Source organism: Myotis nattereri (assembly GCF_964212035.1).
Source record: "Myotis nattereri genome assembly, chromosome: 8".
Lineage (NCBI taxonomy): Eukaryota > Metazoa > Chordata > Mammalia > Chiroptera > Vespertilionidae > Myotis > Myotis nattereri.
Window position 1 is genome coordinate 33,841,494 of NC_138083.1, and position 16,132 is coordinate 33,857,625.

At 46.4% G+C, this 16,132-nt stretch overlaps 1 protein-coding gene across 2 annotated transcripts in view; it reads right to left on the reverse strand.

Moving 5' to 3' along the window:
- The window catches only part of BCL2L1 (BCL2 like 1), a 47,017-nt gene extending 38,148 nt beyond the window's left edge, over window positions 1–8,869 (reverse strand). The window contains exons 1-2 of one of the 2 annotated variants that reach the window (XM_081097759.1): window positions 8,663–8,869; window positions 6,609–7,287 (exon numbers count right to left, since the gene is read on the reverse strand). In XM_081097759.1, the coding sequence (XP_080953885.1) occupies window positions 6,609–7,172 (564 nt within the window). In that variant the 5' untranslated portion in view covers window positions 7,173–7,287; window positions 8,663–8,869. Of the gene's footprint in view, window positions 1–6,608; window positions 7,288–7,568; window positions 8,216–8,662 lie in introns of those variants that run through there. The other variant, XM_081097758.1, reaches the window with a different exon arrangement.
- Between the last annotated feature and the right edge of the window lie 7,263 nt (window positions 8,870–16,132).

Consider the following 16,132-nt stretch of genomic DNA (forward strand, 5'->3'; position numbering starts at 1 on the left):
CAAAAAGACCAGGTGGATATGAAAGTGCTAAGTGGTAAAGTGCTACATAAATCTGGAATATTGTTAGTATGGGGTTGGTGATAAATTGCCATATATTGATACTGAGATTAGTTAATTTTTGCAGTTAAAGCATTGCAGCTTCTAACAGAAAAGAGCCATCCTAAAACATAACTAACGTGAAATATAATACCGGAGGAATCTGCCACAAGGCCTAAGGCCAGTGAGAACCAGGATTCCTAGACTATCTACTTCAACCCTCCATCTTACAGATGGGGAAACAGGCTTGGGGTTGAAGTGACCTGGCCGAGGTGAGATAGTGAGTTGGAGCAGACTGAGAGTACAATTGGGGTCCTGACTCTAGACCACGGCTTGTACTACATGGCACAGGAACCCTATGGTGCTCCTGCTCTGACAGGAACACTGGTAAGGCATGTCTCCCCTGAGGGTCACTACTGCATCCAAAAAAAGGAGGCTGGATTACTGAAGATTCTGTGAGTAGGTCTGACATGAGTTATGTGGCAAAGAATAACTACACCACCACCATGTGCCAGGATCCGTGCACCGTAGGCACACCTCAGTAGGTCTTTGCCATGACCTTTTGAGGCAGGTATTATTTGTCCCAAGGCTCAGGAAATTCAAGGAGTTAGCCCAAGGTCACACAGCTAGATGTGGGTGAGCCAGGACCTGCATCCAGACATGTGACAGTTATTCAGACAGAAATATTGTAGCAATGGAGGAGGACTATTCAGGATACCATATTTGGAGAGAATGACCCCTGAAGAACATGTATCTCATTTAGTCCTCATTCTGTGATCTCTTAAGTGGTTGAAAATGTGGACCCATCAATATGCTGTGTAAGCCTGGTCTTATTTTTCAGTCCCTTTTCACCACTTCCACCTCTACCTCCTGATCCAAGCCACTATTTTTCTCACCTGACAGTTGCACCAGCCTCTTCACTGGGCTCCCAGCAGCCACCCTAGAAGAATTCAGATCATTTCACTGCTGCTCCAAACCTCCTGGCCTCTCTCATTTAACCAAAGCTAAGTCCTCATCAAAGCCTGTGATGTCCCATGTGATCTGACCTCTGACTACCTCTCCCCCCCTCAATCTCAACCACTCTCCACTGTCACCTCTTACCGCCCATCCCTCTTACTGTTTCTCTCTAGCTGCATTGACCTTGCTTATCCTTGAACATGCCAAGCATACGCACTCCTGAGCCCATTTTCTCTCCTTAGATCACTCTTTATGCAGGTACCCACATCGTCCACTACTTCATCTTCTTCAGGTCTTGGCTCAAATACTAACTTTTGGTGATGCCTTCCCTGACCACTCTTAAAATTGCAGCCCCACCTCCCTTGCTAGGTATGCCCTATGCCTCAACCTGTTTTATTTTCTTCCTAACACTTACTAACACCTAATATATGATATATATATATATATATATATTTTTTTTTTTACATGTTTATTGTCTGTCTCTCCCCACTTGAATGTGAGCTCCACAAGAACAGAAAATTTGTTTTATTTAATGCTGTACCTCTGGTACCTAGGACAGCCTGACATACAGTAGGAGTTTGATAAATACTGTTTGAATCAATGAATAAATGATCAGGTAAAGGGCAGTTTCCATTACTATTATTCTGGTTTAATACATGTCTGTTTCTTCAGAAATTTAATGGGCATCTCTTTCACTAGGTGCCTGCTATGCCTAAGACCTCTGCTCAGTGCTGAGGAAATAAGTATGGACAAACAAGTATTGACTGGGACACTCAGGAAGCTTCTAAGCCTAATAGAGATATGGTAGTTTTAGAAATGTCTTCTTTACACTAATTTAAACTCTACCACTGTTATTTTCCCCTCATTAATGCAAGTTCTGCTGGGTACTATGCTGATAAAAAAAAAAAAAAAAAAAAAAAGGCTTAGCCCCTCTTCCTTCAGATATTTGAAACTGGTGATCATATTCTCCTGGGTCTTCTCTTCCCCAGGCTAAACAAAAAGACCCAGCGGGATTGTGTGACTCGAGTCTGCCAACTGAGAACGGGGAAGACAGACTGCCGGCTGGAGGAACAGAAGAGCAGCAGATCCAGGAGCAGAGTGACTTCTTCAAAGAAAAGAGATGGAGTCCTTGGGGAAGACTTCATGGAATTAGGTTGGAGGTTGGGGCTAGGGACAAGACCCTGCTAATTAACGTAGTAGGAGATTATGTTGCCGTAGAAGAGCAGCTCAGCGGGAATTACTCCTAAACTAACCATGCTAAACGCAGAAAAAAACACAGTTACTGAAAGAAAGCCCATAAAGGCAGGCTGAGGGTGCTGAAAACCAAGGCGGCTGGGCACAGAAGAGGACACTCAAGCCCACTGGCCTCAGGACAGATGCCTGTTTGGGAAGAGACAGCTAACAACTGTTGCTTCCTGTAGCCCAAACAAATCAGGTGACTGCCCACACAAAGTCAAGAGAACCCTCTGGGTTCTGTTGGGGCTCCCTGAAAAAATACCTGGGTATTTTTATACCAGAAGTTGAAAGGCTCCATAAGGATACTGGGGAAATTTGTCCTAGGAAGTCTAGAAAACCCTATGATGGTGATAGAGTTTTAACAGCAACCTCAAATGTACATCCAGAAGAACTGGGTGCTTTGAGGGGGAGCCCCTGAAACACTTCTATCTCACTTTGGGACCTGAATGAGATTACTAAAAATTTCCACGTTTGGGGTTTCTAATGGGGTTTCCCCAAGAAAACCACAGAGCTGCAACAGCTGCTGAGATCTGCAAAGGTCGCTGAGGTATCTGAGCAGACGTCTATACAGAAGCCGCCAGACCAGGCAAGAAGAAATGTAAGATCACAGATCCATGCAGACTGGAAAAGGCCAAATTATGTATTCTCCCACACACACTTCACTGCTCTCAACAATGGCATTTCCATCTAGCTATGGGGTTTCCCAGGGACAGGAATCCTAAAATGTCTTAGCCCACCAGGGTCCTCACCCCATAACTGTCCACATTCCCACTGGAAAGCCCCAGAAACACTCTGTCCCTTCAGGGAAGGTCACATTACATATACCATTTTGGGTGAACATCTCAGGGGCTGACTTTGTTTCCTCCGAAACTCTGGGGGCAAAGTTCAGTCTTCTGAGGCAGGTAGTCTATTCAGGGGGTGCTCCCACCCTACAATTAAGGCCCAGGAAGGGCCTTTGTTCTAGATCCTTTACTAGAGTCAAGCTATGGTAGGTGGCTATCATTATTTCATTTTACAGGGAGAGACGGATGAAAAAGAGACAAACAGGTTCAGCACCTTGCCAGGTGACCCCAAGCAAGCAAGCGGTGATGTAGCTATAAGTCTGGAATTCCAGTCCTTGGAGCATCCCCCACAATTAAGTATACATACCTGGAGCAGGCCACCTTCTCCCCACATGCACAATTCTTATCTATTGGTAGGGCCTGAGAGGGTCTTAACAATGAAAAACTTAACAAGGAGCCCACTCTGACTGGGCAAACTCCTGATACCTGCTTGAGTTTACCAGTGCAAGAATCTGAGTCTACATACTTGCCTTTGGGAGCCTGCTACTGCCAATAAAGGCACTGTTCTTCCTGCAGCGACCTAAACAATGCCAAGATCACAGACCAGAGTGAGCACCTCCACAGGCAGTTTTACTCAGCCCAACAGCATCTCTGGCTTTCTGTGCTAGTCACTTTATTATTCCTTGGAGAACTTGATATGGATGGAAAGAGTTTTAGACTTTGGAGTCAGGCCAACCTATCTGTAACTTCTCATTCAGTCACTTACCTGGCTGTGGGACATCTGGGGCCAGTCACTTAGCTTCACAGGTAAACTGGGAATAAACCTACCTACCTTAAAGGTTATTGTGTGGAATATATAAAATAGCATGTCATTTCCACGAGGAAAGGTACCATGTCTGGCTTATGGCCAGCATCTAAAACATTATATGTTTCATAGTAGACGCTCAATAAATTATAGCTGCATAAGTAAAAGACCTAAGACAATGCCTTGAATATAAGATATGCTCCATAAAGGCTCATTTCCTTTCCTTTTCCTGTAGGGATGCTAAATTTAGAGAATACCCAAGGATGAAACAACCCATAATTCCTACACTCCTGGATTCCCCTCAGCCTATCCTCCAGGAAGGTTATGAGATGCCACTGTAGTAGCCAATCTGTGCAGCTCAAACCAAATGGTACCCGAAAGTGGGCAGGTGCCTTCTACCCAAAAGATCCTGAGTCACCCTAGCCAGTTTGGCTCAGTGGACAGAGCATCAACCTGCGAACTGAAGGGTCCTGGGTTCGATTCTGGTCAAGGGCACATGCTTGAGTTGTGGGCTTGATCCCCAGTAGGGGCATGCAAGAGGCAGCCGATCAATGATTCTTTCTCATCACTGAATAAAAATATATTTAAAAAAAAAAAGAATAAAAAAAAAGATCCTGAGTCAATACCTTCTGGCTTCAGGGAAAATGCATGCCCAGAAATAGTTCTGACATAACTGGCTCATCTGCACACATCCCCTCTGTTCACCAAGAGGAAGAAGTATGTGGTATGTTGTCCAACGGGCTCTGATAATTCTTGGGCAATGAGAGAAAATGGAATTTCAATATAGTGGCTGTCTACTGAACTTGCCCAGTGCTGCTGTGTCTAAAACCTCTTTTCACATGCAACACTGATGACTGGAAATTCTCTGGCCCAGGTAGCCCTCTGCAGAGGCTGGCTGGTAGACCAGGCAACTCTCCCAGATTGCCTTTTGTTAATAGCTGGCAACAACCCACCTGTTATTAGGACCACTGGCCAAAGACAACAGTCATGCAAAGTAGGCAAATGACCCAAGTCTACCTAGAGATGCCTCAGAGGGTGTGTCTGAATGAAGCACTGGAATCCTGTCCCTCCTGTAATCAGCTGAACAAATATTTGCCCCCAAAGAGAATCAAAGCAGGAGGGAATGAGAGGTCATTGAACAAACCAACAGGAACTATTTAATCATTTATCCCCCCAGGGAGTTCATTTACAGAATGGCTTTCAAGTCTGGTCAGCCTTAGCTCAAGAGTGCCCTCTCTTTTACCTCCCCCAACCCCGCCCCAATCATCTGACCTCTATTGACTTATCTCTTTGCCTTGTACAAGTATTGGCAGTGGGAAGAGTTGATGAAGTTGCAAAGAAATGGGAAATAAGACAGGGGGTGGGGTTCCAGGGCAAACTCAGAGGTCTCTGCTCATTCTAAACTGAAGTGCCTGCCACGCCCTAGGCCCAGCCTATAGATAATTGCATTCTTGACATTCCTGAGTCCACGGTGCATGGCCCCTTCCATCTTAGTTTCTTCAATAGATTACTTATTTTGCACAGCCTGCTCAATTTTAGGGGTATTCTGAAGGGACAGAATACCTCTCATAAGCCCTCACCTTCCCTAGGCAGGGAGATAGCAAGAAAATATGACTGAGGTCACTGTAGAAGAGCAAAAATTGCCTACAATGACCACTGATACAGAATCTCTCACCACTGTCACATCCTAACTTGGTGGCAAGCAAAAGAATTCTCTCTCCTGGGAAAGCAATGAGGCATGACTCCTGGTCCCAACTACTCCAGCAAACATGTTGGTGTCAGTCACTGTGCTCATACTAGCTCCAAGATGACAGTACCCTGCAAGGCAAGGAGGGCTTGCCACACTTTTTTAGTGGAAGAAACTGAGGCTCAAGGTAAACTGGTCTGCCCAAGGTCACATAGCTAGTTAAGTGACAATGCTGGGACTCACACCCATGTCAGTTTGATTCTGAAGTCAGTCACTGAATCTTGATATCCCCTAGAGCCCCCACAGACTCAGTTCTTGCTTTGCCAGCAAACAGTGCTCCGTGAAGAGGCCCCAGGGCCCTGGCCGGAAAGCAATAGGCAGAACAGCTGGAGCTCCCCAACCGACTCTAGGTAGCGAAGTACAAAGTTCAGGCTTCATGTGTGACACAGCAAGAGCTCAGGAAACAGGCCAACCATATAGAAAGTTGCACACTTTAGAGCAAATGAACATAGGGGTGCAGCACAAACACAACTGGCCACTGCCCTAAAATCAGGCAATCCCCAGCCATCCAAGCCGGTGCAAACTCCTGCCTGGCCTGGCCTTCTTCTGAGAGAATATCAGGTATGCAAACTTCAAAATAAAAAGAATGTGATGTGGGGGAGGGAAGCCCAGAATAGACTGACATCCCTGAGGGAGTAAGAATGGAGGGGCTTATGGGTCACTGATACTCGCTATCTTCTCTAGGCCTTATACTCATCACCCCTTTGGGTGGTGAGCCATTATGTCAGGGTGAGGGGAACCCTGGACTAACTTCCCACTCTCAAATGAACAGGCTATGATTTCCTCCACCGAGAAACTGGAACACAGGTAGGAAAGAGTGGGGTCACGAGGGTGACCAGAATGAAAAATGCCTGGTCCTTCAAGCACTCGGTCATCTGTTGTTTAGAACCGATAACCTTTTGCAGTGCAGAGGCCAGTTCATGTCTCCTTAACAACATGTCCAAGTAACCATCCGGCACAACAGAAAGAGACCTGGGGAAAGGCTGATGAGATCTCTCTGAGCAGAGGCCAAGGAAAAGGGACACACAAGGGGTGTGGTCCTTACCCAGCCTCCGTTCTCCTGGATCCAAGGCTCTAGGTGGTCATTCAGGTAAGTGGCCATCCACGTCGCAATCCGACTCACCAATACCTGCATCTCCTTGTCCACACTTTCCACGCACAATGCCCCACCGAACGAGAAGAAGGCCACGATGCGCCCCCAGTTCACCCCATCCCGGAAGAGTTCATTCACTACTTGCTCAAAGCTCTGATACGCTGTCCCCGGGGTGATGTGGAGCTGGGATGTCAGGTCGCTGAACGCCCGCCGGTACCGCAGTTCAAACTCATCGCCTGCCTCCCTCAGCGCTTGCTTCACCGCTGCCATGGGAATCACCTCCCGGGCATCCAAGCTGCTGCTGTGGCCAGTGGCTCCATTCACCGCAGGGCTGTCCACCAGGTGCCAGGAGGGGTTGCCATTGAGGGCACTGGGGGTCTCCAGCTCTGACTCAGTCCCTTCGGGGGCCTCAGTTCTGTTCTCTTCCACATCACTGAACTGGCTCCAGCTGTATCCTTTCTGGGAAAGCTTGTAGGAGAGAAAGTCAACCACCAGCTCCCGGTTGCTCTGAGACATTTTTTTATAATAGGGATGGGCTCGACCAGTCCATTGTCCAAAACACCTGCTCACTCACTGGAGTCTGGTCTCTAGTTAGTGGTTGCCTTCTGAGATCCAAAGCCAAGATAAGGTTCTGAAGGGAGAGAAAGAGCTTTCAGGAAAAAAATGAATTAATATGCAAGCCATTTAACCTTACAACCTCGCATTTCCACCTCCAGATACCAGAACTGGCTTCTTTGTGGTTCTTAGGAACGCCTGCGACTAGCTTCTCGGAGACTCCCATCAAGTCAAATTGAAAGCACCAGTGGTCTCTGAACCATCACACCGGCCTTTTTTCCTCCCCCACCCCCGACCCCCGCCACCTCCTTTTCCCCGAAGCTGTCGGCCCCCCAGCCCCACCCCCGCTCCACCTACATTCACACACGTCTCTGGCAAAGGCAGGCAGGTGCAGTCCCCGGGCGATCTTTTGTACCATGGGGTCCGGAGAGGAGGCGGCTGCCGGTAACTCAACCGGCCTCACGGGCGGCTGGCAAAAACCCCAGCTGCGGCTGCAGGGACCATGCGGCCCGGCCGGCTGGGTGTCCCGAGGGCGACACGGCAATTACGAAGCTCAGGAACCGGCCGCCTCGCTCGCTTCCTCCTCCATCGCCCAGAATGAGGGCGGCCTCCTGCCACCGGCAGTCCAGCCCCCTCGCTCGAGCACGCTCCTCCGCTCGCTGCCTCCTACTGGGAGCCAGGAGAACTCTCCCGAAGGCGGCCGGGGCAGGCCGCAGGGCTTTTTGTTGTTGTCGTTTCTATTTAAGGGCCGGCCCCGGGTGAGGCTTCCGAAACCCCGAAAGGACTTCTCAATGGGGCTCAAGGTTTCGATGAGGGACAGAGGGCAGGGGAAACGGCCTCGCCTCTGAGGTCTGACTTCGGAAATGCCATCCCCGGGCCTTTCCGGGAGGCTGCAGGCCGGGGACCCCCCAGAAACGCCGCTGGTGTTCTCTGAATTCCCCAAAGGCCCTGGACGCGGCGGTGGCGGTAGGGGATTGCCGGCTCCTCCATTTCCCGCACGGACACAATGGCCGCCGGCGCCCCGCACAAAGACCGGGTGAGGGTGAGGGCGAGGCGCCGGGCCTCTCCGGTCGGGGAGCAGGGTCGAGGCCTGCTCGAGGACCCGACAGCTGAGACCACGTTTTCCCGGAGCCAGGCTCCCGGCGGCTTCCTGGCGCCCCCGGGAGGGCCGGGGGGCTGGGGGCTGCACCTCTCCGGAGCCGGGGTGGGTGGGCTGCGGCCTGGCGGCTCCTCCCGCGCCCGGGGCCGGGTACCCGCGGGGCCACCGCCCAGTTGCTAGGCAACCGCTCTCCCTCAGGGGCGCCCCCTAGACCTTTCTGGGAGAAGGGGGTCTCGTCCCCGGCGGCCCGCCCCTAAAACCAATCAGAGAGCCCAGTCGGCACGGAAGCGGGACGGCGAGGGCTCCCATTGGGCGCAGCGCCTGCCACACATAGGGGAGGCGGTGCTCTCACCTGCGAGCCCCGCGAGCCGTGGGGGGCCACATTCCCCCTCCGTCGGCCAGGTCGTTTCCAGATGCGAGGGCTCCTGGCGGCCGAGTTCCGCGCCGCTGACCCGGGCCGGCCTACCTGGCTGATGGCTCCCTCTGTCTCTTCCGAACGAGCCGGCCTCAGTTTCCCCTGAAGAGACCGGGGGAACTTGCAAGCTCAGTCACTTCCGGTGCCGCGGCAGCGCGCGCGAGCCCGAGACGCAAAGGGAGTGCACGCCGTGAGGACTGGCGTCAAGACCTGGGAGAGAGCGCCCCCTTGCCGTAGAGCTCGGGAACCAAGGACGGAAAAAAAACGTTTACATTTATATTTCCATTCGTTCATTTAGTCAGTCATTTTCATCTATCTGTCAGCTTATATATCGAAAAAGCATCTCGCTGTGGCTAAGGACATTGTGTTTAGGATTCCAACTCCAGTTAGTCAAGTTCCTCAACAACCCTGTGCCTCAGCTTTCTTAACTGTAAAATGGGTAAAAATCAACCTCCATCATTGAGTTACTGTGAGGATTAAAATAATTGATATTTGCCCTGTCTCCTCCCCCCCACCCCCACCCCCCACCCCCACACACACCGGTAGTTTAGTTGGTTAGATCATCGTCCTGATGCACCAAGGTTGTGAGTTGGCTGCCAGGTCAGAGCACATTCAAGGATCAATCAATGAATGCCTAAGTTAGTGGAACAATAAATGGATGTGTTTTCTCTCTCGCTCGCTCTCTCTCTCTCTCTAGTTAATAAATAAAAATAACGAATAAGAGTTATTATTTTTAAAGTCCGTAGAACAGTGTATGGTCCATAGTATATGCTGCATAAATTCATTGACCAAATGTTTATTGTTTGGGTTGCTAAAGACAAAATTGGGACCAAGACAAGACACGTTCCTGACCTTTTAAACGCTTTAGATAGAGACAGTAAACAACTAAGAAAATATACAAACAAGGTAATTTCAAATAGTGACCGGGGCTAGGAAGAAAGTAGGTCAGGGTATTGTAATAAAGAGGGTGAAGGGAGAGTTGCTACTTTAGACTGAGTGGTCAGGAATGTAAGCCCTGCCCAGTGAGGGAGAGAAGCATTTATTCAACAATGCTTGCGTAGGGTGACTAGGGATGTCCTCTAGTGTTAATTTAATTGATTAAAAATTAGGTATACTGGAAAATGGAATGTTAAAAATATACCAAAAAGCATAGATTTAAAAGTAAGTCCTCTTCTCACCCTACTTTCTAACCCCCAGTTCCCCTCATAGAGGTTCACTCTTATCTCTATAGTCTTTCAGAGATGGTGACTGTATTCACAAGCAAACTTATATGTATAAATGTTTTACACAGATACTTCCACATCTTGCTTTTTTCACTGAGCTCTACATTTTGGATCTGCCTCAATTTTTTCAAGTTAACAACTTTATAAAGATGTCATAATTTACTTGCTCAATCCCCTATTTGGGAACACTTAGGTAATTTCCTATCTTTTTCTTCCCAAATAATGCTATAACTTGTCCATTTGTTATTTTGCATATGTGGGAGTTTATCTGTTAGGTAAATTCCTGGAAATGGAATGATCAGTAAATGAGTATATGGATTTGTTTTTGCTTTGTTTTAATGGATATTGGCAAGGCGGTCTCCACCGCAGTGGTACCAGTTTGTCCTACCAGCAATGAATGTGCAGATTTCCTTACATCCCGAATTACACAGTGTGTTAGCAAACCTTTTTATCCTTGCCAATAAGATAGATTAAAAACCGCCCTAGCTGGTTTGGTTCAGTGTATAGAGCGTCGGCTTGCAGACTGAAAGGTCCCTGGTTCGATTTCTGTCAAGGGCACATACCCAGGTTGCAGGCTCGATCCCCAGTAGGGGGTGTGCAGGAGGCAGCCGGTCAATGATTCTCTCATCATTGATGCTTCTATCTCTCTCTCCCTCCTCCTTCCTCTCTAAAATCAATAAAAATATATTTTAAAAAAGATAAAAACCAAGATGCGCTTTTATTTTTTATTTATTTTTAATAAGAGTGAAATTGACTTATATTCATGTGTCTTTTTTTAGGGGGTCTTGTTCTGGTGAATTCTTTGTTCATTCCATTTGCCCTTTCTTCAGTTGGTCTTTCTGTTGAACTTTTTTTCTCATTGATTCATAGAAATATTTATCCTTTCTACATCTAAGTTGTAAATATTTTTCTGATTTATTATTTACTAGGGGCCCAGTGCACAAATTCATGCACCTTGAAAGGAACTGTGGGCTGCGAGGCTGCGATGGGCACAGAGGCGTGTCTCAGCCCATCCTCTATGCCCCCGCCTGGCCCCTCCTGCCAGGACCCTGGCCCTGGTCCCCTATCTGCTGGCAGCCCTGCTCCCTCCACCGCCGCTCCCATGTACTGACAGCGCCTGCCCTGCTTGCACCCGAGCAGGGCCGGCGCCAGCAGCGGGTGCGAGTGGCGGCTGCTGCCCCAATCACCCCTCAGGAGCAGGGTGAGATGGAGAAGCCCTCAGGGGCAATCGGGGCCGGCAGCCGCCACTCTCACCCACTGACAGTGCTGACCAATCGGGACCAGCGCCGGGCTCCGGCAGCCGGTGCGAGCAGTGGCTCCGGTGCCAGCTGAGGATGTGTGTGGGGCCAGTGCCATCAGCAGGGGTGAGTAGCAGCTGCCGGGCCTGATCGCCCCTCAGGAGCAGGGGGAGGTGGAGAAGCCCTGAGGGGCGCCATGTTATGTGTGTGCCCCCTGGTGGTCAGCGCACGTCATAGTGACCGGTTGTTTGGTTGTTCCATTGTTCAGTCTATTTGCATATTAGGGTTTTATATATACAGATTACCATGGAGAAATTTTTTATTTTATGTGTATTTTAATTTATTGGTCTTTTCCTTTGTGGCTTTCAGGCTCTGTATCATTCTTAGAAAGACCTTCTCTAGTTCAATATTATAAAAATAATTCTGTTTTCTTCTAGTTTTTATATTTTACATTTAAATCCTTGTTCCACCATAAATTCACTTTGGTATATGGTGTGAGGCCAGCATCCAAAATTTTTTTGCAAATAACTACCCTGTTATACTAATATTACCATATTTTCCCAATCATTTGAAATGTCTCCCTTATAATCTACATTCCCACGTTTATTTGGATCAATTTCCAAACTTTCTATTATGTTCCATGGGAGGATTTTAAACTGGGGTAGGACATGAAATGCTTTTTTTTGAAGGAGGGATTGGAGAGAGAGAAAGAGAGAAAGAGAGAAACATTGATGTGAGGAAGACACATTGATTGGTTGCCTCCTGCACAAGCCCCAACCAGGGCTGAGGATCAAACTTGCAATCCAGGTATGAGCCCTTGACTGGAAATAGAAACCATTTAGCCACACTGGCCAGAGCTCTGCTTTTATATATATATATATATATATATATATATATATATATATATATAATTTATATATATAAATATTTATTATATATAAATTTATTATATATAAATTTATTATATATAAATTTATTATATATAAATTTATAATATATTATAAATATATTTATTATATATAAATATATATATTTATATATTTCAGAGAAGAAGGGAGGAGAGAAAGATAAAAACATCAATTATGAAGAGAGAATAATTGATCAGCTGCCTCCTGCACAGCCTATGCTGGGGATCAAGCCTGCAACTTGGGCATGTGACCTTGACCGGAATTGAACCCAGGACCCTTCAGTACACAGGCTGATGCTCTATCCACTGAGCAAAACCGGGGATTGGTCTCTACAACTGGCTTTCTTGGGTTCAAATTCTGGCTGTGTCACATACAAAGTGTGTGACTCTGGAGAAGTTGTCTAAACCTCTCTGGGCTTCAATTTCCTCCACCTATAAAGTGGGAATGATAACATTTTCTACCCCAGGGTTACTGTGAAGATGGAATGAATTAATATGTGTAAAGTACTTCAAACAGTGCCTGGCATATAGTAAGTGCCAGCTGTTACTACTTATATGCACCCATGGGAAAAGTAGAACATTATTTTGCATATTTTTTAAAAAACAATGGTTTCACACTGCACTTATATTAGCAATTTTCAACTGGTGTGTCACAAGAATTTTTAAGACAATACTTAACTATTTAGTCAGGGGCACTGACCTCTTTTCCCTAAGATTGCCAAATAAGAAATGACAACAGCCAACACAACAATAGTCATCTGGTGTGTGAATAAGTCAAAATTATACCTATTGTTTTGGCAAAAAAATATATTTTTTGGTGTGCCACAGAATTTTAGTAATTAGTTTCTGCATGCCATGAAATGAAGAAGGTTGAAAACTGCTGATTTAGATCAATCAGTAATTTTTATTTATTTATCTATCTATTTATTTATTTATTTATTTTGGATTTCAGAGAGGAAGGGAGAGGGAAAGAGATAGAAACATCAATGATGCAAGAGAATCATTGATTGGCTGCCTCCTGCACATCCCATACTGAGGACTGAGCTCACAACCTGGGCGCATGTGCCCTTGACTGGAATCAAACCTGGGACCCTTCAGTCCGCAAGCTGACTCTCCGAGCCAAACCAGCCAAGGCAGTAATTTTTTTAAAAATATATATTTTATTGATTTTTTACAGAGAGGAAGGGAGAGGGACAGAGAGTTAGAAACATCGATGAGAGAGAAACATCGATCAGCTGCCTCCTGCACACCCCCTACTGGGGATGTGCCCACAACCAAGGTACATGCCCTTGACCAGAATCGAACCTGGGACCCTTGAGTCCGCAGGCCGACGCTCTATCCACTGAGCCAAACCGGTCAGGGCAAGTAATTTTTTTTTTTTTAACTCAAAAATGTATCTCAAAGAAAACTCCTTGTTAGTCCAGATCTATGGAACTCTTTTTGAACAGATGCTTAGCTTAGTGTCCCATTCTATAGTCAGGTTATTGAAATAACCCCCTATGTATGGACAGTTAGGTGGTTTCCAGTTCCTCACAACTACAATGCACCAGGCTCCTAATTGATTTCCCTATTTCCAATCTTGTTCCCCTTCTTTCTGTTTCCAGTACAGCAACCAGAGTTATTTCATTAAAAGCAGAGAGTAAATCAATGCTCGAAATGCTCCCAGGACTCCCATTTCATTCAGAGTAAAAGTCCAAGTCCTTCTAATGGCCTAGTTGGTCTGCATCCTGCTCCAGAATATCTCTGGGCGCGTCTCCTGATAGTCCCGTCCTCATCCATGTGATCCAACCGCCCTGACTTCCTAACTACTTCTAAAACATGTTTGCTATGCTCCTGCCTTTGCACTTGCTGTTCCTTGTGCCTGGAACACTCTTCCTTCAGTTATCTGCGTGACTCACTCATTCATCTTCTTCAGGTCTTTGCCCAAATGTCCCTGTCCTGCCCTATGAAAATTACAAAACTCTTTTACAGAGATAATGGCAACGCAGTGATGGCTGAAATTGTGGGTAGGGTGGACCAGATGTGTCTATGCTTCCTTCAGCTCTAAAATTCTGCTTTGGTGGTTTCAGACCTCGAAGTCTCCCATTCACGAAGTATGGGAACTTGAGACTCAGCCTAGGATGTAATCGATGTAGAAACAACGACAAAAGAGGAATCCCTTGGATCAGGCTTACGTCTTGTTAATTTGGAAGGACTTGGGAAGTTCCTGCTCCCATCCTGTACTTCTGGCCTTGCCTCATTCACTCACGCACTGAGTCACTGAGCACCTTACGCCTCGTAGGCCCTGGAGAAGGACAGGTCTCATGACCTCTCACTCCTAATGTAAAGCAAGCTATCTCTGCCTCCACCCTCATCTCAGGCCTGGCTTCTCCGTGGTTCTAGAGGTCTGGTGACATTTGCTAAAAGTGGCAATCACAGCCCAAGCAGACCCTGCCCTCCCTTGGTCTGATCAGTCCCTCCTTCCTTCTCTTATTGTCATCCACCCTTCAGGGCCTGCGAGCAAATGACTTTGCATTTATCACCTCCCAAGACACTACATCATTTATTTATTTACCTGATTTAGGATCTGTCCTCTTCACTAGAATGCCAGCTCTCTCAGGTCAGTGATTTTTCTGTCTTTTCACGGCTGCATCCCCACACTTAGCACAGGGACTGACACAGGGTGGGCCCTCAATTGCTGGAGTGACTGTGCCTCTGTGCGAAAGCGGGGGAGTGTGTCTCTTGGAACGAAACCTAAGAAACAGAAATCCTAGGTCACAGGTATACGTGTTTTGTCATTTTAATAGATGTTGTCAAATTTCCCGCCAGAGCAGGGAACCCACCCATTCTCCCACCTGCTGAGTTACCCTGCAAATCCTGATACTTTCCAAATTTAAATTCTGGTCAATCTGATGGGTGAAAAATGGTACCTCTTTGTTTAAACTTCCCGTACTAGTGAGACCAAGCACCTTTTCCCATCTTTAATGGCCAGTTTTGTTTCTTCTTCTAAGAATTGGCTATTTTTCCAATTAAATTTTGTTTTGGTTCTTGTCTCAGGAGATTCAAAGGAGACTTTTTGTTTGTTCGCATTCTGGGTTCTAATCCTTTGTTACATGTGTTGGAAGTATTCCTCCTTTAGTCTTTTTTTTTTTTTTTTTTGTCAAACAGAATTTTAAAATTTTGGTTTGGTTGGTCTTTTCTTTTGTCTTATTTTTTTCCTATGTCTTACTTAAGATTTTCCTACCCCCATGTCATCAACATATCCTTTTAAACTGTAAAATTTTTAATTTTTAAATATCCTTAGGGTTTTAATTCCTTTGAAACTTGTTTTTGTAACTGGTACAGAATAAAAATCTATTTTCCCCAAATGAAAAGCAAATGTCCCAGTTCCATTATTTGTTTGTCTCTATCTGATTTCAATTCTATGCAGCACTTACTAAATTCTGATATGCATGGGTATTTTTCTATACTCTTAAACTCTTCTACTGATTAACAAATTTCTCTATGGCAATTCCCTACTTAAAAAACACACACACGTTTGTATAAAAATAAAACCAAAAAGACTTTTGCAAGCTGGACCTGTGCAGCTCAGTGGTTGAGCGTCAACCTATGAACCAAGAGGTCACAATTTGATTCCTGGTCAGGGCACATGCCCGGGTTGTGGGCTTCATCCCCAGTGGGAGGCGTGCAGGAGGCAGCTGATCTATGATTTTTTTTAAAATATATTTTATTGATTTTTTACAGAGAGGAAGGGAGAGAGAGAGAGAGAGAGTCAGAAACATTGATCAGCCGCCTCCTGCACATCCCCCACCGGGGACGCGCCCGCAACCCAGGTACATGCCCCTGACCGGAATCGAACCTGGGACCCTTCAGTCCGCAGGCCGATGCTCTATCCACTGAGCCAAACCGGTTTCGGCAATGATTTTTTATCATCATTGATGTTTCTATCTTTCTCTCTTCCTTCCCCTCTGAAATCAATGAAATATAATATATATTTATATATATGACTTTTGTGGAAAATTTCAAACATATATCTGTATATCAGTATGTGTATGCATAT